At 34.9% G+C, this 23,691-nt stretch overlaps 1 protein-coding gene across 1 annotated transcript in view; it reads right to left on the reverse strand.

Annotated features, from left to right (window-relative positions):
* Nucleotides 1-223: 223 nt before the first annotated feature.
* Nucleotides 224-23,691, reverse strand: part of ena (ENAH actin regulator enabled) — a 26,585-nt gene continuing 3,117 nt past the window's right edge. Inside the window, exons 2-9 of the mRNA XM_011508219.1 lie at nucleotides 7,651-7,972; nucleotides 5,862-6,031; nucleotides 4,802-4,863; nucleotides 3,961-4,159; nucleotides 3,141-3,783; nucleotides 1,504-1,707; nucleotides 1,054-1,324; nucleotides 224-600 (exon numbers count right to left, since the gene is read on the reverse strand). Coding sequence (XP_011506521.1) covers nucleotides 572-600; nucleotides 1,054-1,324; nucleotides 1,504-1,707; nucleotides 3,141-3,783; nucleotides 3,961-4,159; nucleotides 4,802-4,863; nucleotides 5,862-6,031; nucleotides 7,651-7,972 — 1,900 coding nt within the window. The 3' untranslated portion in view covers nucleotides 224-571. The remainder of the gene's footprint in view (nucleotides 601-1,053; nucleotides 1,325-1,503; nucleotides 1,708-3,140; nucleotides 3,784-3,960; nucleotides 4,160-4,801; nucleotides 4,864-5,861; nucleotides 6,032-7,650; nucleotides 7,973-23,691) is intronic.

Raw genomic sequence — 23,691 nt, forward strand, 5'->3', positions numbered from 1 at the left:
TTTCGAATTTTTTGTGCGCTTACTGATTTAACCAAACTAAATCACACGAGATGCGAATTCCAAAGTTCAAAGAGCTTCAAACACCAATATCTGTAGATGTTACAAAAATCCTGTTTTTATATTATTGGTATATTAATAATAATAATGTGTAGTATTGATAATTTTATCTAATAAATAATGAATTAAATAAATCGTTTAATTCAAGAAATTCGAAATCCTATCTCTCTCTCTCTCTCTCTCTCTCTCTCTCTCTTCGTCGAAAATCCGTATCTCAAGACAACGATGATTTATTTTAATTACCTTAAATACAACGAGCCCGCGTCCGTTTCTTTCGTAGTACTATATATCAAGTTAGATTAACGTACTTACACAGAAAGTGGTTGATATACATGGATATATAGCCTACACTGTACTCGCAATTGTAACTCGCATAATAAAAACCTGCTTACACACAAATGGGCTTATAGATGATACTTTAATTGAGCTATCTAGTGAAATTTCTCGTTTACTCTGTCGTTGGTTAGCTCGTATCATATCATGTCAGTCCGCTGCATTAACGTTCCTCTTGTCTTTATCTTCTATTCAGTTCACTTCTTACAGCTAAAAGTAAACATTAACGAAAATATTATTATTTTTTTTTTTTTTTTTTTTTTTTTTTTTTTTTAAATAAATCAGTCATTGACTTTTGCCCGTACTTAAGTATAGCAAATTAATTTAATTAAGGATTCGGAGCAAGCTATTGGCAACAAGTTGAGAGACAAGATTTTTATATTTTTGAATTATTAGATTAAATTGAATTATCAGATATTACGAGGTCATGATACTTTGACCGCTATTCCACACAGAATATTATTCCCTACTCTAACGTCAAATTACTTTATTTAACGAGTTAATATTTCTTGCAGCCAAGTAAAGATCAAATACAATCTTTCATTCACGCAATTACAATAACTATTTCAAATATATATTTAATGTATTAAATAATTGTATTACAAATATATAAAATGTATAGAAATGTATGTTAAAAATAAGTAATCAAATAAAGAATGGTACCTTCGATTATTTCTTGTTTGATTTTCTGAAACTCTTTCCGTACATCTTTCATGAGCTCCACTTTGAAAGTTTCCAATTCTTGTGCGGAAATCGTCGAGCCCTCGTTGACACCATTAACTTTGAGTAAAGTATCTTCGGATGCAGAGCCGAACCTTTTACGATGAGCTTTCGGCGACTCGGCCCCATTCGAGAATTTATTATTGCTAGCGCTGTTTGATATCGAGGAATTGCTCTTATCCCACGACTTCTTATCCGGTGAACTTTCAGGCTCCTAATACAATAAAATTAAGCGTCAAAGAAAAAAAAGAAACGAAAACAACAACGAAAAACAAAAAACAAAAACAATATAATCGTAGAACAATTATTAAATTCCTGGGAATAAATGCCTAAGAAGCATTTTCCACGAATCCTAGATTATTTAGGCGCTGGCCGAACGATTGAAGCACTTACGGGAGGCTGATCGGGCTGCTTTTTCTCGACGGCAGCTCGTCTACGGGCCAACGTCTTGGCCATCTCGACCATCATGGCGGGTAAGCCAGCACTGCCAGCTGCATTGTCACCACCTCCGCCACCACTATTACGACCGAGGGTACCGTAATTTCCACTTCCGCTGCTGCTTGTGCTAGAGCCACTATTTTCGATCGGTTGCGACTGCTGTTTGACAAACAAAGTTTTTTTTGTTTACTCTCGCATCTTCCGTAGGCGACTAGTGCCTGTGGTATTCGCAAAGAAAGGCCGATGTAGGCGATGTAGACGACGTAGGCGATGATGTAAGGAATTGTTGTTGGGAATTTTGTCGGGTCAGAGTTTGCAGCATAACTAATGGAAATGGGGGAGGAGGCAATGAAAGCGTTACTACACGTGACTCTTAAATAAGGCAGAGCTATTAAAGCCGATGGAAAAACTGTTGGGAATTTACGTTATTTATAATTCATTAGAATATTTACTTATAATAATTTAATTATAGTAGATTTATGATAAACGGTATGCAGCATTTTTATAAAATCTCGTATAAGGCGTTGTATGTTTTTGCATTAATTTTCGGCGAGTAGTTTCATCTTCGCGAAACTAATTCAATATTTTTATAAGTATTCATTATTATGTTTTGTAAGGTGAATGTTCCGTTAAATGCTAAATATCATGTTAAATCGAATAAAGTATTTCACGTGCGAAGTAATTGAAAATTTATAAATTTCTGAATTATCAAGTTTCAATCTATAGTACGGAAATCTCGTTAATTGCCAGCTATAAATTACCACTGATTGTCAACAAAATAATCAATTATTATATAATATATAATTTATAGAGCACTCGTTACTTTATGGGAACTAATTTTGTAAATATAAATAACAGAAGCAAATCCATCTGATCGGTAAACGCGTGCATTGCATTTTAAATAATGATGTTTTAATATCATATGAATTGATCAATTATTACTCCCTAAGCCTCAAAAGTTATTACATCATTTTGGCAAATTAACTTTTAATCGAATTGTTCTGCACTAATTATTATCCAACGCTTAGTGTGTCATTATTTTGTTAAAATAATAATATGTGAAATTGTATATTTTCAGTCCGCCTACTATACTCTTTTACGACTACGACTATATAGTTGTTTTTATAAATTCTTGAAAACCTTATATGTCATAAATAAATTAAAAGATCGTTAATTCATTTATCTAGAAAATGACATTTCCTTGTTTTTACAACTCATCCTTTTTTCCAAAATTTTCCAAATAAAAAATTACCATTTTTAGGCCTTTGCGCTACTAAAAGACATTAAATTTACATCGTTCTATGTACCACAGACAATTTGTCAATATATTCAATTAATGGTTGATTTAAACTTTCTTTACTCTGCCCCGTAAAATTTGAGTATTAAGCTTGTATTAAGAGGCAATAGCAATCAACCGTAAAGGTAACGGAGAAAGCAACAAAGTGCATCGACGAAGAGAAACCAGAAAAGTGTTGATGCCTACGTCGGGGATATTTATTTCATGATTCAGCGCACGGGTGCTCGCGGGGTATCAAGAAGCCCAAGATGATTTACGAGTTGATATTGTTGGAAGGGCGCTAAAAAAAACCCACCTGCTTCTTCTTAAGTTTGGCGGCTTGCAGCGCCGCAGCCAACGAGTTGACGTCGGGCGCTGGCGGCGGGCCACTATCCTGACCACCAAATCCGTTGCTCCCGCAGAGCGTCGGCGGTGGTGGCGGGGGTGGCGGGGCAACTTGAAGAGCAGGCCCCATAGGCGGGGGCGGTGGGGGCACTGGAGCCTGGAGGCCAGGACTACCGCCATCAGGCTGCGGTCCCATCATCGGTGGATGTGCATACGGCTGATTGAGACCGTTTACCGGCGTCTCGTAGGGATTGATCACGGCGACGATAGGCTGCTGGGATTGCGGAAGCGGCTGTTGGGAAACGACGGGCCCATAGGGGCCTTGGCTGACGTATTGGCCACCGCTTGGCAACGGCGCGTACTGGCTGTTGAGAGAAGCTCGGCTTCCATACTGACTTCCAGACCCGTATTGCTGCACCGGGTACGGGGCTTGCGGTTGCCCGATACTCGGAGTCCCATATACCGTGGTGATCGCTCCGGAAGGCGACTGCTGGCTCTGTGTCGATTGACCATATTGCTGTGCGATTGCTCCGGGAAAGTTCATCATTAAAGGTGGACAAGGTGGCGCGGGTGGGGCTATCGAAGGTTGTGGTGGCGGCACTGGAGGCATCTGTAGCTGCTGCAGCTGCTGTTGTTGTGGTAATTGTTGTTGTTGTTGTTGTTGTTGTTGTTGTTGTTGTGGTTGTGGTTGCTGTGGCTGTTGTGATTGCTGTGGTTGTTGTGGTAGTTGTTGTTGCTGTTGCTGCTGTTGCTGCTGCTGCTGTTGTGGTTGGGATTGTGGTTGCTGCTGTTGTTGTTGCATCGGCAACTGTTGCTGTAACGTAACCTGTCCCTGGGGCGCTGGGGCTGGAGGCGCTGACGATGTTCTATGGTGACCGGACTGTTGTTGTTGCTGTTGCTGTTGCTGTTGTTGTTGTTGTTGCTGTTGCTGCTGTTGAGTTAGGGTGTTCGATGGACAAATTGGCGATATAGCATTCAAACTGTTGCTGACTGAAAAACCGAAAGTGTTACTATTGAAGAATGACTATCGAAATTATCGATAAGGCGCGTAATGTAAGCTTGTTGATAATGTATCTTGTCAATGTCAATAAGCTAATAACGGTATTTCAGCTAATATGAATCGATCAAAATAATTGTCCATTAGAGTCGATTTAAATTCTTGTATTAGAAAAATTCGAATTAAACAGCCAAGCACCTAATTCTAATGCTAATAATTTATTTTTACGCAAAAAAGATTTGAATATCACTAATATAATTTTTTAGAATATAAAACATGTATCATTCAAACTACAAAATACAAATATTGTTATTAAGGCATTTCAATATTTCTTCTTATACGTACTAACGAATAACAAACTTCGCTACTTTCTTACAAATTATTTCACATTTCTCTTTATTTTAACTGTGCAGAATATAATAATTTTATTCGTTAGTATTTAAAAATGAGATACTTACTAATAATCAATATATTGAAATAAAATCTTTATAATCATTATATGTATGAAGTATATATATATAGGTAAAGTTATAGATGATAATTGATAATGTTAAAAATTCCGACGGCTTAGAATTTTTTATATAAATCTTAATATATTTTTGAGATTGGGTTAATTAATACTAGATATTACATACCTTGATTTTGTTGGGACATTCTTCGTTCCTGCATTATAGCGACATCTTCTCTGGTCATAGTTCTGTAAAAAAATTATCTATATATTTCTAAACATTGGTCGTTAAATTATAATAAATTCTTTGATTAAAAAAAGAAAGTAAACAATAAAACCATAACAATAGATTCAAATATCAAGCATAAATATACATAAATACTTAAATTCCTTCTCTATCTCTCTGCTCTGTGCGCGCGCATGATTGCGCGTGTGTGTGGGTGTGTGTGTGTGTGTGTGTGTGTGTGTGTGATATGTATAATAAAACAAAGCTGAAATCTTATATTTTGTTTAATGTATACAAATGTTCAACAATTTATAACGAAAATTATTGTAAATATTAATTATTATGGAAAATTAGTTTTTAATTTTACCATATTACGCATCAAATTGTTTAAATACGTGTAATGCAAATGGATATATAGTGGCAGCATTTTATTATTAAAAAACGTTGGTGAAGTATGAAAACTATTCGATATAATAATTAAATTAACACTAAAAATATTATAAGACGAACGTATCCAGATGTATAAACTAATGTTATATTTCTAAAAACATATGCATTAGTCACAAATGTGTAATCCAATTCAGTTTATAACTAAAAGAAAATTTAACAATAAATTCATAGTTGCGGAAGATTGGATCAATGAGAATCTAAAAATATTTTATTTATCATCTACTTTTTATATTACAATACGATAGCTTACTTAAATCAGCCTCCAAATGTTAAACAGATTTGCAATATACTACTAGGTACTATAAAATATATTATCAGGTACAAATAATGGTTAACAAAATTGCTTTTGTGGCTGAAAAACATGTACGCTCGAAATATAATCATGCACCTTAAGCATTCCAAAGCGGACAAGAAATGTGTTTTTTATTAGCATATGCGTCTCATTTAGATATTTTAATTTCTTTCTGCTCAGTCTCAACAACATTCGTGCAACCAAGGTATAGTAACGGAACATCTCATTTGCCTTCATTTAACCATTCGAGCGATTGTATTTCCGCAAAAAATTACTCACCTATATCCCATATCCTCCTCGTACTGAGCGTTCGGTTGCTGCTGTTGCTGTTGTTGCGCAAGTTGTTGCTGCTGATAAATAGGCATTTGTTGTGGCTGCTGTTGCTGTTGAGTGGCAGCCTGCACCGATGGTCCAAGAATCCTCGATATGTTCGTACCATTACTCAGAACCTGTGCAATAAACACGTTAATTAGTTCGTATTAGTAGGCCGATGTTAGTCAAATCGTAAATTCAATTTGACCGAAGTGTTTGTACGCTAATGCGAATAACGTGATCTGGCTGAGAGATTTTTGCGATTTTTTATGACAAGGCAAAATGCGAGGTATTTTTTATGAAATAATTGAACGATGGGAGTAGTAGGGGCTTCTCTTTAAATGTCAAAAATAAAGAGATGGAGTAATTTTAACGAGCTTGTTAGGTTTGGGATCACGGACAAGAGATTATCTTTAATTTTTCGATTCTCTCGTAATAAGAAAGGAAAAGTTTATACATATGGCAGATCGTGAATACGTGCTTTATCCATTTTATGCAATATCCTAAGAAAGTTGCGTTCCATTGAATTGTCACAAAAAAAAAAAATTATTTATAAAAATTAAAAATAATAATTACTTTTAAATGATCGTGAAAATGATCATTCAACGTGCATAATTAATATATGCATTATTTTACACGTTTACACTATGTATTTTCATAACTTTAATATTACTCTACATGCCTTTCATTTTTCTTTGAATATTGTATTTCCGTTCTACTAATTAAAACATTTTTAATCGATGGTTTCATTGCTATATATTTTTAAAGATGAATGTTCTTGCAGAAAATTTATGAACGAACTCTGAAAACATGAACAAAAAAAAAAGGAAGAATTTTTTAAAACTTTTATACTCGTTAGGCTTTTATAATAATAGTCTTAATTCAAAAATGCAAGAAACTACAAATACAAGAAAAAAAAGAGAAAACGTATGATTCGTACTAATGCAAAGAATTTACAATGAGTCAAGGCTAAATCATTCACTGATACACTCGTATATTTATTCTGCAAATACTTGGAAATTTTATTTGTATTTTGAACTTTTGAATATTTTTTTTATAATTACCAATCCAAGGTAATCAACTATACCGTTAGAAATAAATGAATCAATTTCATTTGGAAAAATTAGGAAAAGTAAACGATAAATGTAAATAATTAGAAGAAGTATTACAATTAAAACGATCTATTTTACATATCAATTAATTAATGCAATTTTATATTAAAGAGTGATTTTACGAAATTTATAAGTTATTCTCCCATCAACTTACTTTATATATAAAATGTGTGTATAAGTAAGTATCTACCACTACGATTCTGCTCAACTAATAAACTGAAAATAAAATTATGCCCCGTACGCGATGTTAAAATATAAATAAAATATAGAACGTGCAAAAAAAAAAAAAAAAAAAAATAATAAGGTTAAGTTTGATGCTTTTCTAACTTGAACAATGTAATAATTAAGGAAAGTATGCATATGGATGAAGTTGGTCATGTTTAGCGACTGGGTAATCTATATTCTCCACGGCAAATAAGCGAGATAAGTAATTACGAATGTCCGCATAAATTTTCAAATCCATGATCGAGAAATAACGAGTAATGTGAATATCCTGTTAAACAGCGACTCTACTCTCTTTCGACTCTCGCGAAAGGAACTCCATTAATATTCATCTCACGCTCGAGCTAACCATCAAATTTTCCAACGAGTCGAAGCGCGAAGTCGAGTGAATGCCGGCCCGCTAAGACGAGGGCCATACTTACGTCGAGAGCCTGCAGCATCGCCTTGGCGAAAGCGTCTGCATCGTCCTTGCTCGAGAAATTCAAGCCATAGATTTGCTTGTTGTCGCGCCACTGGTGGAAGGTGACGGTCGCCTGATTGTACTTGAGGCCACGCAGGATCGCGCAATTCATGACGATTTCGTGATCTTGGAGCTTGCGTCCTACGACGCGAAACGTGTTGTTCACTTGGTGATGGTACAGCTGGACTTTCGATAGTCCGGAGGAGCTGCCCGAGGGCACCCATTTTTTGTTTACGTCATCGTAAACCATCACCGAGGCCCGGGCCGACGATATGCTGACTTCGCTGTAACACAAGAAGTTAATCGAGACGTTAGATATGCCCTGGTGCATGTCCACAAGTAAGCCTCGCGTGTATTATTATTATTATTATTATTATTATTTTTTTTTTTTGCCCTTCGCCACGAAGTCTAAACAAGGCAGATAAAGCGACTGTGGTTGGGTTGGGGAGGGGGTGGAGGCTGCAACGACCGGTCCGAGCTATGCATTTCAAGTGGTTTGCAAATCGCACGTGCGCATTATACATTAAGCGCTCCTGTATTTAACAAACAAAAGTGAGACGTTGCTCTACGATCATCTCGAGTCTCAAGAAAGCATCCAAAATAACTAATGTTAAAAAATCGCCTCTGAGTTACACGGGCATCCAGCGAGCCTCCTTCTGACGTAGAAATATTTCACTTTCCCTCAGACAATATGGCATCTGTTCCAAGAAGCAAAATCCATGCTCGAGCCTTTGGTAAAGATCCCTGGCTGCTACGAGCTGCTACCTGACTTTTACCCGTCAATGCAAATTCAGGTAGTTGTGGCCTTAAACGATAATGGGTGGGCGTGCAATACGCGTGACCATGGGCGCACTCGTGATCCTAAGTGGAACTATCATTGCAACCGGCAAATCCAGGAGCCTCGCCTTACTGATCGTAAACACTAATAATTTCTTAAGGGAATCGACATTTACTTGCTTACCTAATCACTGCAAGTCTGCCCTATTATAATCGTTCATAGTGCCCTAGGATAACAATGAAAATTTTAAATAATGTCAATAAACGCCCTGAGACATCTTTATTCTGAGACGAACGTGCGATTAGACAAATTTAAATAATTTATCTTCATAATATTCTCATTAATACCACTAAACCTTCTGTTCATTCTATAAGGACAAAATTATACAACTATAATAATAGTTGCATCAATACATGCACAGTTTTTATTATATTTGGATGCTCTACGTATTCATTTACGTCTCGAGACGCACAATGCTTTTAAAAAATAAAACAGTCAATGCTGAGTCACAAATTATAAATTTTATAATAATATCATTTGAAAATTACTCGAGAGCTATAAAATTTGTCTTTTATATCTAAGTGCGGAAAGCGATTATAATTTTCAATTTAATTATTCCATTAAATTTCGTGCTATCGTGTACTTGGAATGAAAACCTATGAAAATGAGCTATGACGTATTAATATAATTTATTCGCAAACAAATTTAGTATTAAATATTACGGCATCTTTTGTTACTTTGAGTATCCTCTGTAAATAAAAAATAGAATGTTCCTTTTGCGTGATACTATCTTTAATAATTGTGTAGGCGGCACGTAACACAATAACTGTACAAAATTTAATGAATTTTTAGTTCTAAACAGAATAATATATTGATAAATAATCTTTTACGTTTAGCCAGGATAATCCGAGCTACGCTATATAATTATCACATATTTTTAATAAAATAATTTCTCAAATTTTTCAATTAATTTTTCAATTAACCAAGACTTTCATTAATGTTACGTTAGGAATAAAATTTTTCGAACTAACAAACGGTTAATGTTGTTCCTCGGAATACAAAAAATATACCAATTCGTTTTATTCTCATTTACAAAATCAACGATTTTAAGACTTTTAATTTGAAAAACTTGTTCCATTTGACAGACAATTAGTATCACGATATTATTTACTTCATATTGTAAAAAGATTTAAAATTAAAAAGATAATTTATAAAAACTCATAAATGAATGTATGAAATAGAATATATCGTCGATGATATCCTATTAAACAATATATCAAAATTATTTTATCTAAAAAAAATTAATAAGAATTATTAATAATTATATATTACTTATAAAATTTTCATATAAATTTAAATTTGCAAACCAAAATAAAACGTGAAACAGCATACGGAAATTTGCGACTTTACCGAGAAACAATAAAATTATCATCGTCATCATAATAATTTTTATTATTATTATCAGTGCCGTTATATTTATAAATAAAAATACCAATATTTATTTAATAGATGGTCTTAAAAATTATTGTTTTGATTCAATAATTGTGATAAATATTTTAAATGAAAAAAAATCGTATTCCGGTGAATAATATATTTGTTTCAAACTTGCCGATGTAAAAAGTTATAAAATTATTCATTTTATTTTGTTTGATCGATGCAGTAAAATACATTTTGACATAAGTAGAATGCGTTTGCTTAAACGACATATTGATTTTTTTTCTCTACCATATATTTTAAGATTTATGAAATTAAATTTATGAAATTTTCAATATTAAATATAATTTTGTTCCGTATCCCAAAAATTCTCTGCGAATGTACGATTCAAAAATCAACATCAAATCAAAACCTACAAATAATGGAAATTTAAACGTCATTTATGTATTATTATTTCTTGTATTTTGTCGATTTGTTGAGATTTTCTTGAATTTAACATAGGTGTGCAACTAGATGCAATTTCTTGCCTGACTTTCACTTAACCAAAATTAACCAAGAGTCTGTTAGTAGTCGTAGTGTTTAAACTCGGATATTTTTCATTCGTTTGCAAATCTTTTCTTTGACGAAATTTTATATAATTGACAATTATTATCTACATATCGCGATAGTTTTTTTAAAAACATTTTCGCAATTTAAATTGTAATATTGATTGAAAAAACTTCATGAAATCAAATGTAAATTTCAAGATATGCATTATATACTCAATAATCATATAAAGACAGAATGCTTAATCTCTGAAAGCGTCTAAAGTTGTAAAAGTGTGAACAAAAATGCGAACAAATATGAAAATTAGCAAAAGGTACACATTACAAAAAATAAAAGATTCCAAACAATTTTCGAAAATTATCGTCCGTGCATAGTTTACTGCCACTGACAAGAGCCAAATATAGAAAAAGTGACGAGTACAAAAGGTACATGTTACAAAATGTCTAATGTTTCGTAAGTCATTTGTGAAATATTTTCAACAACTACTTAAGGTTATTGCACTAGCCTCCGTCCATTCGCCAATTCTACTAATTACATTCAAATAACTGACTTTGCTTCGTGTCACTGTAAACCCAGTTTAAGAAACGGGCTCGCCATTTTCCATAGATAGTAATACCCACGAAAACTTTAAAATTCAATTGCTGCAAAACACCGGTAGTAGGTCTAACAACCACCATCACCACCATAATCCCCCCCCCCCAACACACCCACCGAAACTCACACCCATACATACACTCGTTACGAAACTACCAGCTTTTGCCAATACATAAAAGACTTGCTGAAAGACTTGGACAAAAACGCCGCGAACATTGTGTAACAATACTTCATCGCGCGGACTCCCGTTAAAATCCCCAGGAGGCGGTGCGAGGCACTCGATTTAAGTGGCCCTCCTTGCGAGACCACTCGGCATTACCGATTGCTGGTGTCGTCGAGTCGGTGTGGGCTGAGGACGGTGGAATCGAGGGAACGGGCGGCCAAGATCCGGGCGCGCGACCTCCTCGACTCCTCGCCACTGAGACGCATCTGGTAGAGACCGCTTGAGCGGAACGCGTTCATAATCGCGGCGTCGGCGACGGCGTCGGGCCGCGTCGGGCGGCCGCTCGGGACTGCGGCCGAACGGCAGCAACGAGTCGAGTCGTGGAAATGGGATGTGTGGGGCGATATCGAGTCCGGCTTCCCCCTCCCTCGCCAACCTCTACAGCCCTGACAGCGGTTCCGGTAAGCCTCGTCGACTACGTTAGGCTACCCCCCTCCACCGCCGTAAGCCGTCTTCCCCTCGCTCAGCGTCGATTTTCCGCGCCGATTTTCCGCTTTTTGGATCGCGCGGGTGTGCGTGCAGTGCATCGCGGGAGCAGCAGCGACGAGACTCTGCTGCCTCTCCACGGAACTGTCGGGCTTTCTCCTCTCATTGAATTCTCTCTCTCTCTCTCTCTCTCTCTCTCTCTCTCTCCGCGGCTCTTTCAACGCCAGCATCAATTTTATCATCGCGCACACTTATGCGACGTATTATCTACGAGAATACGACGAATGGTAGACGCGTAGCAGCGGCACTGGCGAATCGCGCCACACTTTTAAATTATCCTTATCTGTAATTTACGCCAAGAAATCATAGCTAAGCCGATAAAAGTGCTCTATTTCGCATTCTGATGCCGGAGGAAAAATGACCGATTAATTTCAATTATCTGTCGACGCGTCTTTTATTGTGCGCAATAAATCGAGACGCGGATCAATTTTCACCGATTCGCACTTTCCCCGCGACTCTTTAACGTTAATCGAAGTTGTGCTAAAACGTTTTAATTTAAAGTACTTTTTATCCATAACAGTAACAACAACAACAAATACAACGTCGACGACAACAACGACAATAATGATAATAATAATAATAATAATAATACTACTAATAATAATGATGATAATGATAATGTTAATGATAATAATAATTATTATAATGATAATAAGAGCAGCTGTTCTTATTTTTCGTGCTATTATTATTATTATTATCGTTATTATCGTTGTTGCTACTATTAATCTGGCCATTCTTACTATTATTGTTATCTTTATTGTTGTTATTGTTTATATTATATCGGTAAAATATCAAATTAATCTGAAAGTTTAGCTTCTTAATCGATAAGCATCCATAATCTGTGTAAAGATTTTAATTTCATGGAAAATAATATTTGACATTACCGAAGAGATCTCATTTCTTGCCGCTTCAACGCTACTAGAAAATATACTATTTTAAACTTACGAGGTCATACGATAAAAAAAAATAAAAAAAGAAAAGACAAACTCGTTGCTTCAATTACAGTAGTCTAAGGTTTTTCTTTTTTCAGCTGAATCGCCCAAACAGGAACACTAAATCGCTCTTTGATGCGCGCGCTTTCCATTGCTTGTCATCGAATATTAAAGGCCGTACCAACATTTGTCGGAAATGAAATTTGTCATGAAAATATGTCAACTCATACTAAATCACGTGCACCGTCATTATCATCTCGATATATGTTGCAGCATTTTTATATTTATAATATTTAAAATATTAAAAATATTTTTATAAAAATGAACTTCACGAGCTCTTTATACTTACTTTCCTAACACTCATAAATAGCATGTAATTTAAATTACTTTTATATTTTTTTTTTTTTTTTTTTTTTTTTTTTTTTTTTTGTAATTTTATTAGTGAAATTATTTTCATTGTTTTATTTTCGGCGTATGATTTTCATCTCAAAGAAATTTTTTATCCATCGTCAGACAAAGGTTTTACCCGCGCAGAAGCTAAACAGCACTTGACCCCCATGCGCCTCACCAAATCAATTAATCGTCGCGCACTTTGCAATATTTCATTGGAGTGGAGTAAAGCGACGGGAGCGGTTGGAGAGAATCGAGAGGTCAGAACCCAGTTTTCTGGGTGCGCTCGCTGCTTAATTCGATCGAATGGGCGTCCGAGGTAAGAGAAGGACTAGAGGTTGCAGTGCTTAAAGGTAGGCACCGAGCGATAAAAGGTCACGAAGAATGAGTTGCTGAGCCACGATTTACAAATCGTTCGAACGACGCGGGCCAATAATTCACTGCTCTTCCGCTTTCAACGAACAACGTCTCTGTTTCCTCTCCACGATACTTGTTGTCGAGTGCAAAAGTATGCCAAGTGCTGTTGCTGTTGCTGTTGCTGTTGCTGTTGCTGCTGCTGCTGCTATTGCTGTTGCTGCTGTTGCTAATGTTGTCACCGCCGTCGCCGTCACCGCTGTTGCTATTGCTTATCGCGCCGGAAATTAATGTTTCGAATTTATCGCATTCTTTCATCGTTCGCCGTGAGCTTTGCCACGACAGTTTATACACTTTATATACTACGTCGGCAATCGGACGAATAATGTAATGCGCACTCAAAACTTTATATACAAAATCTTGCTTAAAGTGCTAGTAATTATACCGAGTAATACGTTTTATAATAACGATTTATTCCTTGATAATTAATAGCGATTCTTATTAATAAATGCTCTATTCTATAATTACTCTAAAGTTCTAGATCTAATCTCCAATTAATCCTACCTAGGATACTTCATTTTTTCCCATTTCCGAATTAATTGAGCTTCGGATCTACACTCTAACAATAGCCAAATGAATGTTATTTATGAATTTGCAATCAGCTGGTAGTATGCATATCTATAAACTTTATTTTTCTCATTAATCCTCGCAAACTCGTCCACAAGCAGCTTCAACGGACAATTAAATCTCGTCGATGCTTATGTAAGGAAAACAAAAATAACCATCGCCATTCGCAATAGCTTGCAATAGCGTAATGAAATAGTCTTTGAGCAACCATCCCCGGTTAAAACAAGTACGCGCTCGGCAAATTGGCCTCGAATATTCGTCTATTCCCCGCGAGATGCACTCGCCTCTACAGGAAGTGGCTAGAGCGTTGTAATAATTGCGACGTGGCCGCCACTCACCGGCAACTCGCTTTATGCTCTGAAAATCTCCGAGCCTCGCGAAAACCACCGCCGCCGCGCACCCGCGCAGATTAATAGAACGAGAAAGTTAACGATGAGTCACGTGACCTGGCTTGCCCCCCCCCCCCCGCCTTGGCGTAACTTTCGCTCTCGCGTGGAGGACACGGCACGGCTGGCTTTCTATCCATGAAGGAAGCGAGACGATCCCGAGAAACCATAACCACGATGCGCAAAAACAAATTCTCGGCTCTCGGTGATAAGGACGACGAGCGATCGCGCGTTCCCTTTGTTCTGAGAAAAATTTTCCCACCCCGGTGAATTAATCGGCGATAAGGCAAAAAACGAGACGAGCCAATGGCTACTTCTACCGATCTCCTCCCTCTTCATTGATAAAAAGCGTAATTTCATCGACGCTTCCGAAAACTAAACGCGCCGTTGCTTCGCGGTACGCCTAGAACGTGCTTCCTTTGTCTCGATAAAAAAAAAAAACAAATCAAACAAACAAACAAACAAATCGAAACAAAACAAAAAAACATATAATAGACCGGCTCGTTATAGCTGCGCGAGCCATTCGTTTACTAGGGCATTCACCCAACTTCGTGCGCTTATAAATCTATTTTCCACAAATTGATGTATTCATCAGGAACTTTCATTAAAGCCAGCAATCTTCAACTTTTTTAATTGAAGATTTTCTATTTCGTGTTTAATTTTTCATCTTTCTATAAGAATTAACTGCAAGCCTTTTATATTCATAGGCATATGTTAATTCCTTGATTTGCATAATACTAATAATATATGCGTACATGGATAAGCATATTCATCGAAGGTAATTAGATCGGGCAATGATGAATTTGTAAGAATATTGGGTATTGTACTCGTGTGCGCTTATGATGCGGTTTCCATAAAATTTTAACACAATTCGACAAACTGGTAGTCTCAATGTTTCTGGAGCAGATTCTAATGTCGGAAGGCGTATTTTAAGAATAACAATGGCAATCGTCTCGCACCGTATTTATCGTTAGATTAATAAAAATACGACTTTTGTAACGTCGATGAACAAATTATATTCTACACTGACTTTTTCGCAAAACTACGTAATATTAGTGTCCTTGCGTGACAAATGCTAGCCAGCAATTATTAACATTATTTCCGCTGTATTATTAATTATTTATATATTACATGTCGCTACCGAATCAAAATACTATATATACCGGCAATTATAAGGAAGACAAGGAATGCGTTTAAATAAATGTATTGCAACATTTACATGCCGGATTATTAAATAGGTCGATGTACCGTTCACGCACACTGTGTGTGTATGTGTGTCCATGCATTATGCTATATATTTGTCTATAATATCAATTAAATCGGTTAAAGAATAATGCAGATATATTGATGACTGCAAATATTTAGGATTAATATATGTCTAAAAATCACTCAAATTTCTTTCATGATGCTCAGAGGAATAATTATATTTACGGAAAAATTTCATAAAGGTGTCGAATAAAATATCTAATTAGAATATAATGATAGGCAAGTAGGTGGGCAGGAGTGTATTATATATATTTTGAAATGACCCATCTTAAAGTCTTCAAAAACCAAGACAATTTGTAAATATTACAAATATAATCTTTCATTCCAGAAATTTCTTATCTTCGATAAGTGAAAAAATCTTTAGTCTTTAATCGAATAGCATTAGAAATTTCTAGAATGCAATCATATTTTCCTATAGCTTAAACCAGCTTAAAATATGGCGATATGATTTTAATAAAATTAAGAATGTTAGTTTACACATTCAAGATGGTTGTATATAAAAATCAAAATTTCTAAATAAAATGGATAAAATTGTATAAGATTTCCTTTTAAAATGATTCTATAATAATAAGAAACAAACGCCGATAGCCGTCAAAAATTTTAAATATTGCCAAGACATTTTAACAATACACACGGCACATAATATTGTAAACTTGTTGCTTTTAACTAGCCATACCGTCAAATAATAACTATGTAATTTTGTTCTTAGAGAATCTTAAATACTTAAATTACGCTAAAAACAATACTTTTACTATATACTTATAAAATAACAGCAAATTAAATATAAAGACCTTTATTTTAATTTGTGTGATATAGGTTTATATGCTATTTGCACAGAATTAACAAGTTTCGCATATCAAACTATAGTTAAAAAAGTAAATAAAAAAATGTTTATTAGACCGAATAACGGCCGACCTCATCAGCTATGTAATAAGTAATTTTAACTTAATGATTTATATTACTTTTTCCCATAATAAAATGTTGAATAAAAATATAGATATAATTAAACAATTTGCGAAATGATATGATACATAGGTTTATTTGCATTAATATTTGTCGGCAAATACTATGGATTAAGCAATAAAATATTTATTCAAATGTTCATTGTGACTGCGAACAATTCTATTGTTTTAAATAAAAAATACCGAAAATGCTGAAATATTTGCCAAATTAGCTTGATATGCAAGAGTAAGAAAGACAATTTTTTTTGGAAAAGTACTTGAGAAAAGTTCGATTATTCGCCATTAAAAATGTTGATATTATAAGTTCAGTGCAATAAAAAATTGTACGCAATTTTAACGGCAATCTATTATTAAATGACATTATAAAACATATTAGCATACCATTTATACCATTACAGCTTTTATGAAAAATATGATGAGAAATATAATAATTAAGAATTTTTTAACCAAACAAATGTATAAATAAGCCATATATATTAATAGAATTGTTTAATTAATTGAAAACCACTTTTCTCAATTTAAACTCTCAATATGACAAATACCCTTGTTATTTTAAAATCGAATAATTATTGGTTGTCGCTCTTTTTTACATTCGTCATTGTTACTGATACATACTCAATATAAATGTAATATCAGTGTTTTTCACAATTGGCTGTACGAAAACGAGAAGATATCTCATACAAATATCTATCATTATATATTAACGAATAATATCAATCATCTCAATATGAAAAATAATGCTAATACAATTTTAATTTCACATACAGCTGTCCTGTAGGCAACGTTCTCGACAAAATCAACTAAACAAAATGGCTAAATCGAAAGAAAGAACGTAACAAAACGCTTGACTGCACCATTCCGCTACACCGCCAAAATACAAAGAGCGATATTTTTTAAACAATTATTTCACAACTCTAATGCATTTTTATTATGTTTGCTGTTCCCCTTTATGGAGTATGACACATATAAAATAATTAATACAAAAACTAATAAAGATAAACACGTTGTAAAAATAAAAAAAATTAAAAAAAAATTTTCAATACATATGCAGTATATTTCGAATGATTAAATTTTTAAGATTAACAAATTAATCAAAGATATCTTGTATAATCAATAAAATGAACTCATTTATTATTATAGTTACAAGTATCAAAAATAAACAATGCAGCTGGGACGAATAATTTTGAAGGGTGCAAAAACTGTAGAGAGTATTGGTACACATAAATAATTCAGATTCAAAGATTAATGAGAAACTTTATTATTTATAATCGATTAATTACAAATTGATTCGACCATGTGGGCGCATAAAGATGGATATTTACCAAACTCGGATAGATATAATACGAGTTTAAAATTGAGCCAGTGTTTTGAAATCATAATACTATTCATGACTTCGATAATAATAATAATTAAAAAGTTAAAACTCGTATTTGTAATTATGCAATCTTAATTTAATTACAAAGAATATCTTCTAAATAATATTTAAACAAAAACAAACATAGTTTATTTCCTAATTGATAATGTAATTACTGAGAATTATACTAATAATTAAATATTACTATATATGTATATATATATAAATAAATTTGTGGTGTGAAAATTGGTCAAAAATTAAAAAAAATTAAAAATTACGAAAAAATATTGTCCAACGTATTACATATGCTTTATTTAGAATTTCCAAACATTAATGTAAATAATTCCAATGAACAACTTGTTTAGTTATAAAATAAAAGTCAATCTTTTGAATTCATACAAATTAATAATACACATTGTCAATTTGATAAATAAGTAAAAATTAATTATTTATCGTTAAATATTATACTAAATTTTAATTTCAGATCTTGCCAGTATATATCGATTATATTTTTTCAACATTGTCTCGAACGTGCCTGTAGCTACATTGTATAATAATAAAAAAAAAAAAAAAAGAAAAAACAAAAGATTATCATAATATCATTGCACGAAAAATGTCGATCTCTGTTAAAAACAAAATAACGACGATACAATTGTCAGGAGTCCTACATTGGTTTTATGGAAAAATAGGGATTCTGACTTAGCCGAACTTCCATATTCAGTGACATATGTTTTACAAGTTCTCAAATTTGTTCATAGAAATCTGAGAGTCTTCGTTTGAAAATGTTACGCTAAAAAAAAAAGAAAAAAAAAAAGAAAAAAAAAAGGTGAAAATATCTTGAGTCGAAGGCCGTTTTTACTTGTAATACAAGAAGTATGGAAATACGTATCCCTTTGCTCTCTCAGCTGTCAAATAAACAATTTTAGAAATTTCGATGTAGACCTAATGGTATTCTATTAAAAACAAAACAAAAAAAACAATCGTAGACCTAATGGTATTCTATTAAAAACAAAACAAAAAAAACAAAACAAAAAAAATACCTTGCAGATAATGCTTGTCGCAGAGGAGCGCTCATGTCCGAATTTATATGTTTAGCGTAAGAAGAAGCATTGCAAAAGGATCGTGTTTAACAAATATGTAGGACTTTATTCGTTCAACGAGGAAAACCGTCGTCAATCAAATGGCGATTCTCCTTTTGCTTTTTATTTATTTAAACCTATTTAAACTAGCTATCAACAGCTATAACGAATTGATGCTATTTCCTTGTTGAGATTCTGGGGCAAATAAGCAACGCAAAACGGACTTTAAACGGAACGAAATTAAATGGCGCCGTTGCGCTTATACCTTGGAGCATTTAATTATCGAATACATGAACACATGGCTCGACAGTAGTATTTAACGTTGGTCACAAAGTCTTTCCACCACTCCATAGGACAGTGATGGTCGTCTCGGCCGACCGTCGAGCTAAAATCCACGAAGCTCACCGTTACCAATTCCTCTCGTCCTTTTTGACGCTCGCGATGAATCACGCATGGCGCGCTCTCCGAATCGCAAGTGTAATGGAGTTTGCGAATCCCAGAGCCGAGGGCGCTTCCGGATGCCACTGGGCCCATTTCCGAATGAAGCCAGAGAATTGCTAGAGGCTGCTCCGGGCCTGGCGAACACATGGCCGGCGCGTGGCGACGCCTCCCGGACCCTCCGGCCGCTATTATTAGCGCATGGGGCCACGATTTTTCCAGCCGCCCGCTATTAAATGCGAAACGCTCTTAACGAAGTACGTCGGGGCTGGACGAAAATAAAAGCGAAGCGCGAGGCGTAGCATTCGGTCGACGGTGCGCCTATACGAGTAGCTCCATGTGAGTCAGTGTGCCGATCGTCGAATAAAAAGACGCAAAGGGAGTCTGTCTTAAGGTACCGCAAGCTGTTTCATCTTACAGTCGCGAGGAGCCAGTTTCTTCGTCGCAAGTTGGGCATATTGTCCGTCCGACCGGCCTTATTGACCGCAACCGGGGCCTCTTTCCCCTCGTTCTTTTTCTCCATACCGAAGCCAGCGATTGGATTACGGACTTTTAAGAGAGCACGAGGAGCTTGGCTCTCGGGCTGACGCACCGAGCTACAAAAGTTCGAGCAAGCCAGGTGTTGAACTGGAGAATACGAGCTAATAGAGGAGGGGGTGGGACGAGGGGCAAGGAGTGGCATATTGTCTGTGGGATGAGGAGAACGGTGGGGAGGGGATGGGGAGGAGAGGTAGGAGATAGAAGGTAGGATGAGGGGACGTGTTCTCGCATGGACAAGGACCTTCGGCGTACTTCATTAGCCGAGACTCTCATTGTTGGGCGCATCTTGCGAAGATGCCGAGAGTGAGATGTGTTGAGAAGTATAGTGCCCCTCGTGGCCAATTGCTCCTATCGGTTATTGCCACGAATTTTCTAAGCACTCGGCCAATATGCTACAACTAACATTTCATTCGTAAGTTCCGTGTAAGATTTGAGCCAACTTTCAAGCACGCCGCACCTAATGGATATGCCAAGAAAAACAAACGCGCTGCCTATATTCTCAATGTTTTTAACGTGATAGTTACTGACGTCACAAACAGTAAATGACGCGTAAGAGGACGAGCACATTTGAATTTGAGGAGTCGTAACGGCACGTATCGCGAGAGATGGCTTTGCATCCACTTATATTTCATCGGACTTAATTCCACTTAAAAATATATGTTTATTGATCGGATTATTTAGTGCAAGTGCACTCTTTATGTGCATTAGTCAACATATGCGCATTTCATTGCAATTAATGAAGTCCTTAAGCTTTGCCCCCCTTACGTACAAAATGGAACTTCATTTCGAATTCAGTATGCCTACGTGCATGTGTGTGCGTACGTGTGCGTGCGCGCGTGTGTTGCGTGCATGCATGCATTATCGTATTTTTTTTCTCTTTTCGAAATTATTCATTGATTAAAAGCTTCCAAAAGCCTTTACATTTTATAATAAATCTCAAAAAATTGTGCCTGATTTATACGTAACTGTAGTTATTCGAATATTGAAAAACATTAATTACTCCGTTAATTTTGTACTTCAGAATTTTTATATTTAAATATTTTTCTGTGAAAACTAATGTTTTCTCTTGTTTATAGATTTTTTTCTTTTTGTATTAAATAGAAATGTGCTCATTATTATTTTTCTTTCTCTTTTCTTCTTACATTGTGGCGGCCTGTTCATTACTTTATTTTTATAATGAGAGACTTTCAACAACAATAAATATAACATTTTTGTTAAATTTGGTATATGATATTAGAAAGATATTATTAGTATTAAAAATTCTCTACACTTATTTAAAACTACGAATAATTACGAGAATACTTTTACAAAAAAAAGAAAAATTTTGTTAACAAATTTTTGCTACGATAAAAGTTTTATATTTTATAAAAACGAATGAATTTATCTTCTTGTATTATTTAAAAAAAAAAAAATCTTTTTATTATGATTTTCATCTCTAAATATTTTCTTTTCCTATCGCACACAAGGCTTTCTCGTACGAAAACAAGAATAAATACAGCCGACGATAAAAAAAAAAATTTCCGAAATCTAATCTTTTACCTACGAATCTATTACCGCATTGTTCGAAATTTTTATGCCATTACATATTTACTATTTAATCGGGATATATATCAATGGCTTTTATTGATATTATCGTGTAATCTTATATTTATATCACACCTAACCTTAAGATAATATTTTAACATTATTTTACCGAAAAATAATTTCACCTGTAATTTTCATATCTAAAGATTTTATAAATATTGCTATATTTTAATCATTTAATAAATTAAAAAATGTAATTATAAATAAAGTTAATTTTATTGGAATATATATATATATATAATAATAATAATAATAATAACAACATTTAATATTCAATGTTCATCGTTATTCGGTAGATCAATTTATATAGAATTTTAATAAACTAATAAAAATTCAATTGAAATAAATGGAGCGTAGTTTTTTTAAATACCTAATGATATAATTATATCTAAATTTAATCATTGTTTTTTTATTTTAAGACACAATGAAAATGTATTGTGAACAATAATATTTATATATTATTATATTAAACTTTTCAATTTACTTGAGCAATTAATTTTTAGTTTATGAATTACAAACAATTGAAAATGATTTTTTATTCAATTCGTTATATTAATAAATTTCAATCACATCCACATGATTTTTTTTTTTTTTTTTTTTTTTTTTAATAAACTATTAATAGCTTAATTTAGAAGGGAAAAAATGAACAAAGGATTAAATTTCAGTAATTGCCTATCGAATCTCGATGACTTTAAATTTCATTAGTCGAAATTGAATTACGAGGAGTGTGTTTAGCTAAGAATTAACATCACTTTGATATCCAATCCTTCACCAATATCCTATAATCATTATGGTGTGGTAATCTTGCAGCAATTATCTTAGTATGGGTTAACGAACAAAGTGCTTTATTATAGGGTAAATTATAATAAAGGAACGCACTCTAAATAGATAATTACCGAGAGCGTAATAGACATTGTCCAGGTCTTGAGATTATGTATTCGATTGGGACGCGGCGATAAGGAGTACCGAACACTTGATTACTTATTCAATGGCCAAGCTGATGAAGTTGAAAGAGCAAGAAGTGTCTGGATTTTAAGGAAGCGATGCTCGAGAATCACGTGCCTCTCTCGTCTTCCATCCTTCTTTTAGCTCTTTACGACTCTGGCCGACTTCGCGACCCCTCCCGACCTCATTTCGCCAACGCTATCCCGCCACCCCCGGTCGGTTCCATTTCGCGGATCGAGGTTTTTCCTCGACGTTCTCGTTACGCCCTTTAGCCTACAATGGTAACCCGTGGATTCGTTGAACGCGTCTTGCTCCACTCGACAACTGATTTTACCGTATGTTTACGAAGCTGTTGATTGTCACCAAGACCCCTTGACATTGCCTTCCCCGATTATCCAACGTCGTTCTTGTCTTTTATCTTACCTTTAGAATATGTTGGGCGCACACAAAGGCAATTTTTAACCGAGCTAATGTGTGTAGGTTTTAACAGCTTAAAGTGCGTTTGCGCTGGGCGATTCGAGTTACGGAATTTTTACGTCACACGTCACAATTCTCTAACGATACTCCAATGCTATTTCTGCACGTTTGCCGCGACTTTGACGCCCTTAATGGCTGCATGGTTATCATAAACACACGTTCTTTTATAGAGAAAGATGCAAAGTAAAATCTCGTCCAAGTGCAAAATAATTTATGCAAAATAAGATGTAACTAAGTTACAGGAAGAAAAACTAGAAGCAAACGTATCCTCTCCTTATTGACCCTTCTGTTGCAGATAAATTGTGGAGCTTCGGGAGCTTCGGGTGGTTCTTGCATAAAGACCTTCCGTTCGTCAACTTGGTCGTCAAAGGTTTGCAGACCTAAATAGGGGGGGGGGGGGATATTTCCCGAGGTAAACCGCCAAGGGACAGGCACATTGTCAAGAAAAATACGACCAAACGAAAATGGGTCGCAACTTTGATGGAGTTCTAGTATCTACGAATATTTTAAAAAAAATCAACGCTTCTAAGTCTCCTTGTCTTACCCGCGATGATTAATTTAGATGGGGGTGGGGGGATGTGCGCGTTCGCATGTGTGCGGGGGGTGGG

Source organism: Ceratosolen solmsi, unplaced genomic scaffold (genome assembly GCF_000503995.2).
Source record: "Ceratosolen solmsi marchali unplaced genomic scaffold, CerSol_1.0 scaffold1, whole genome shotgun sequence".
In the NCBI taxonomy this organism is placed as follows: Eukaryota; Metazoa; Arthropoda; class Insecta; order Hymenoptera; family Agaonidae; genus Ceratosolen; species Ceratosolen solmsi.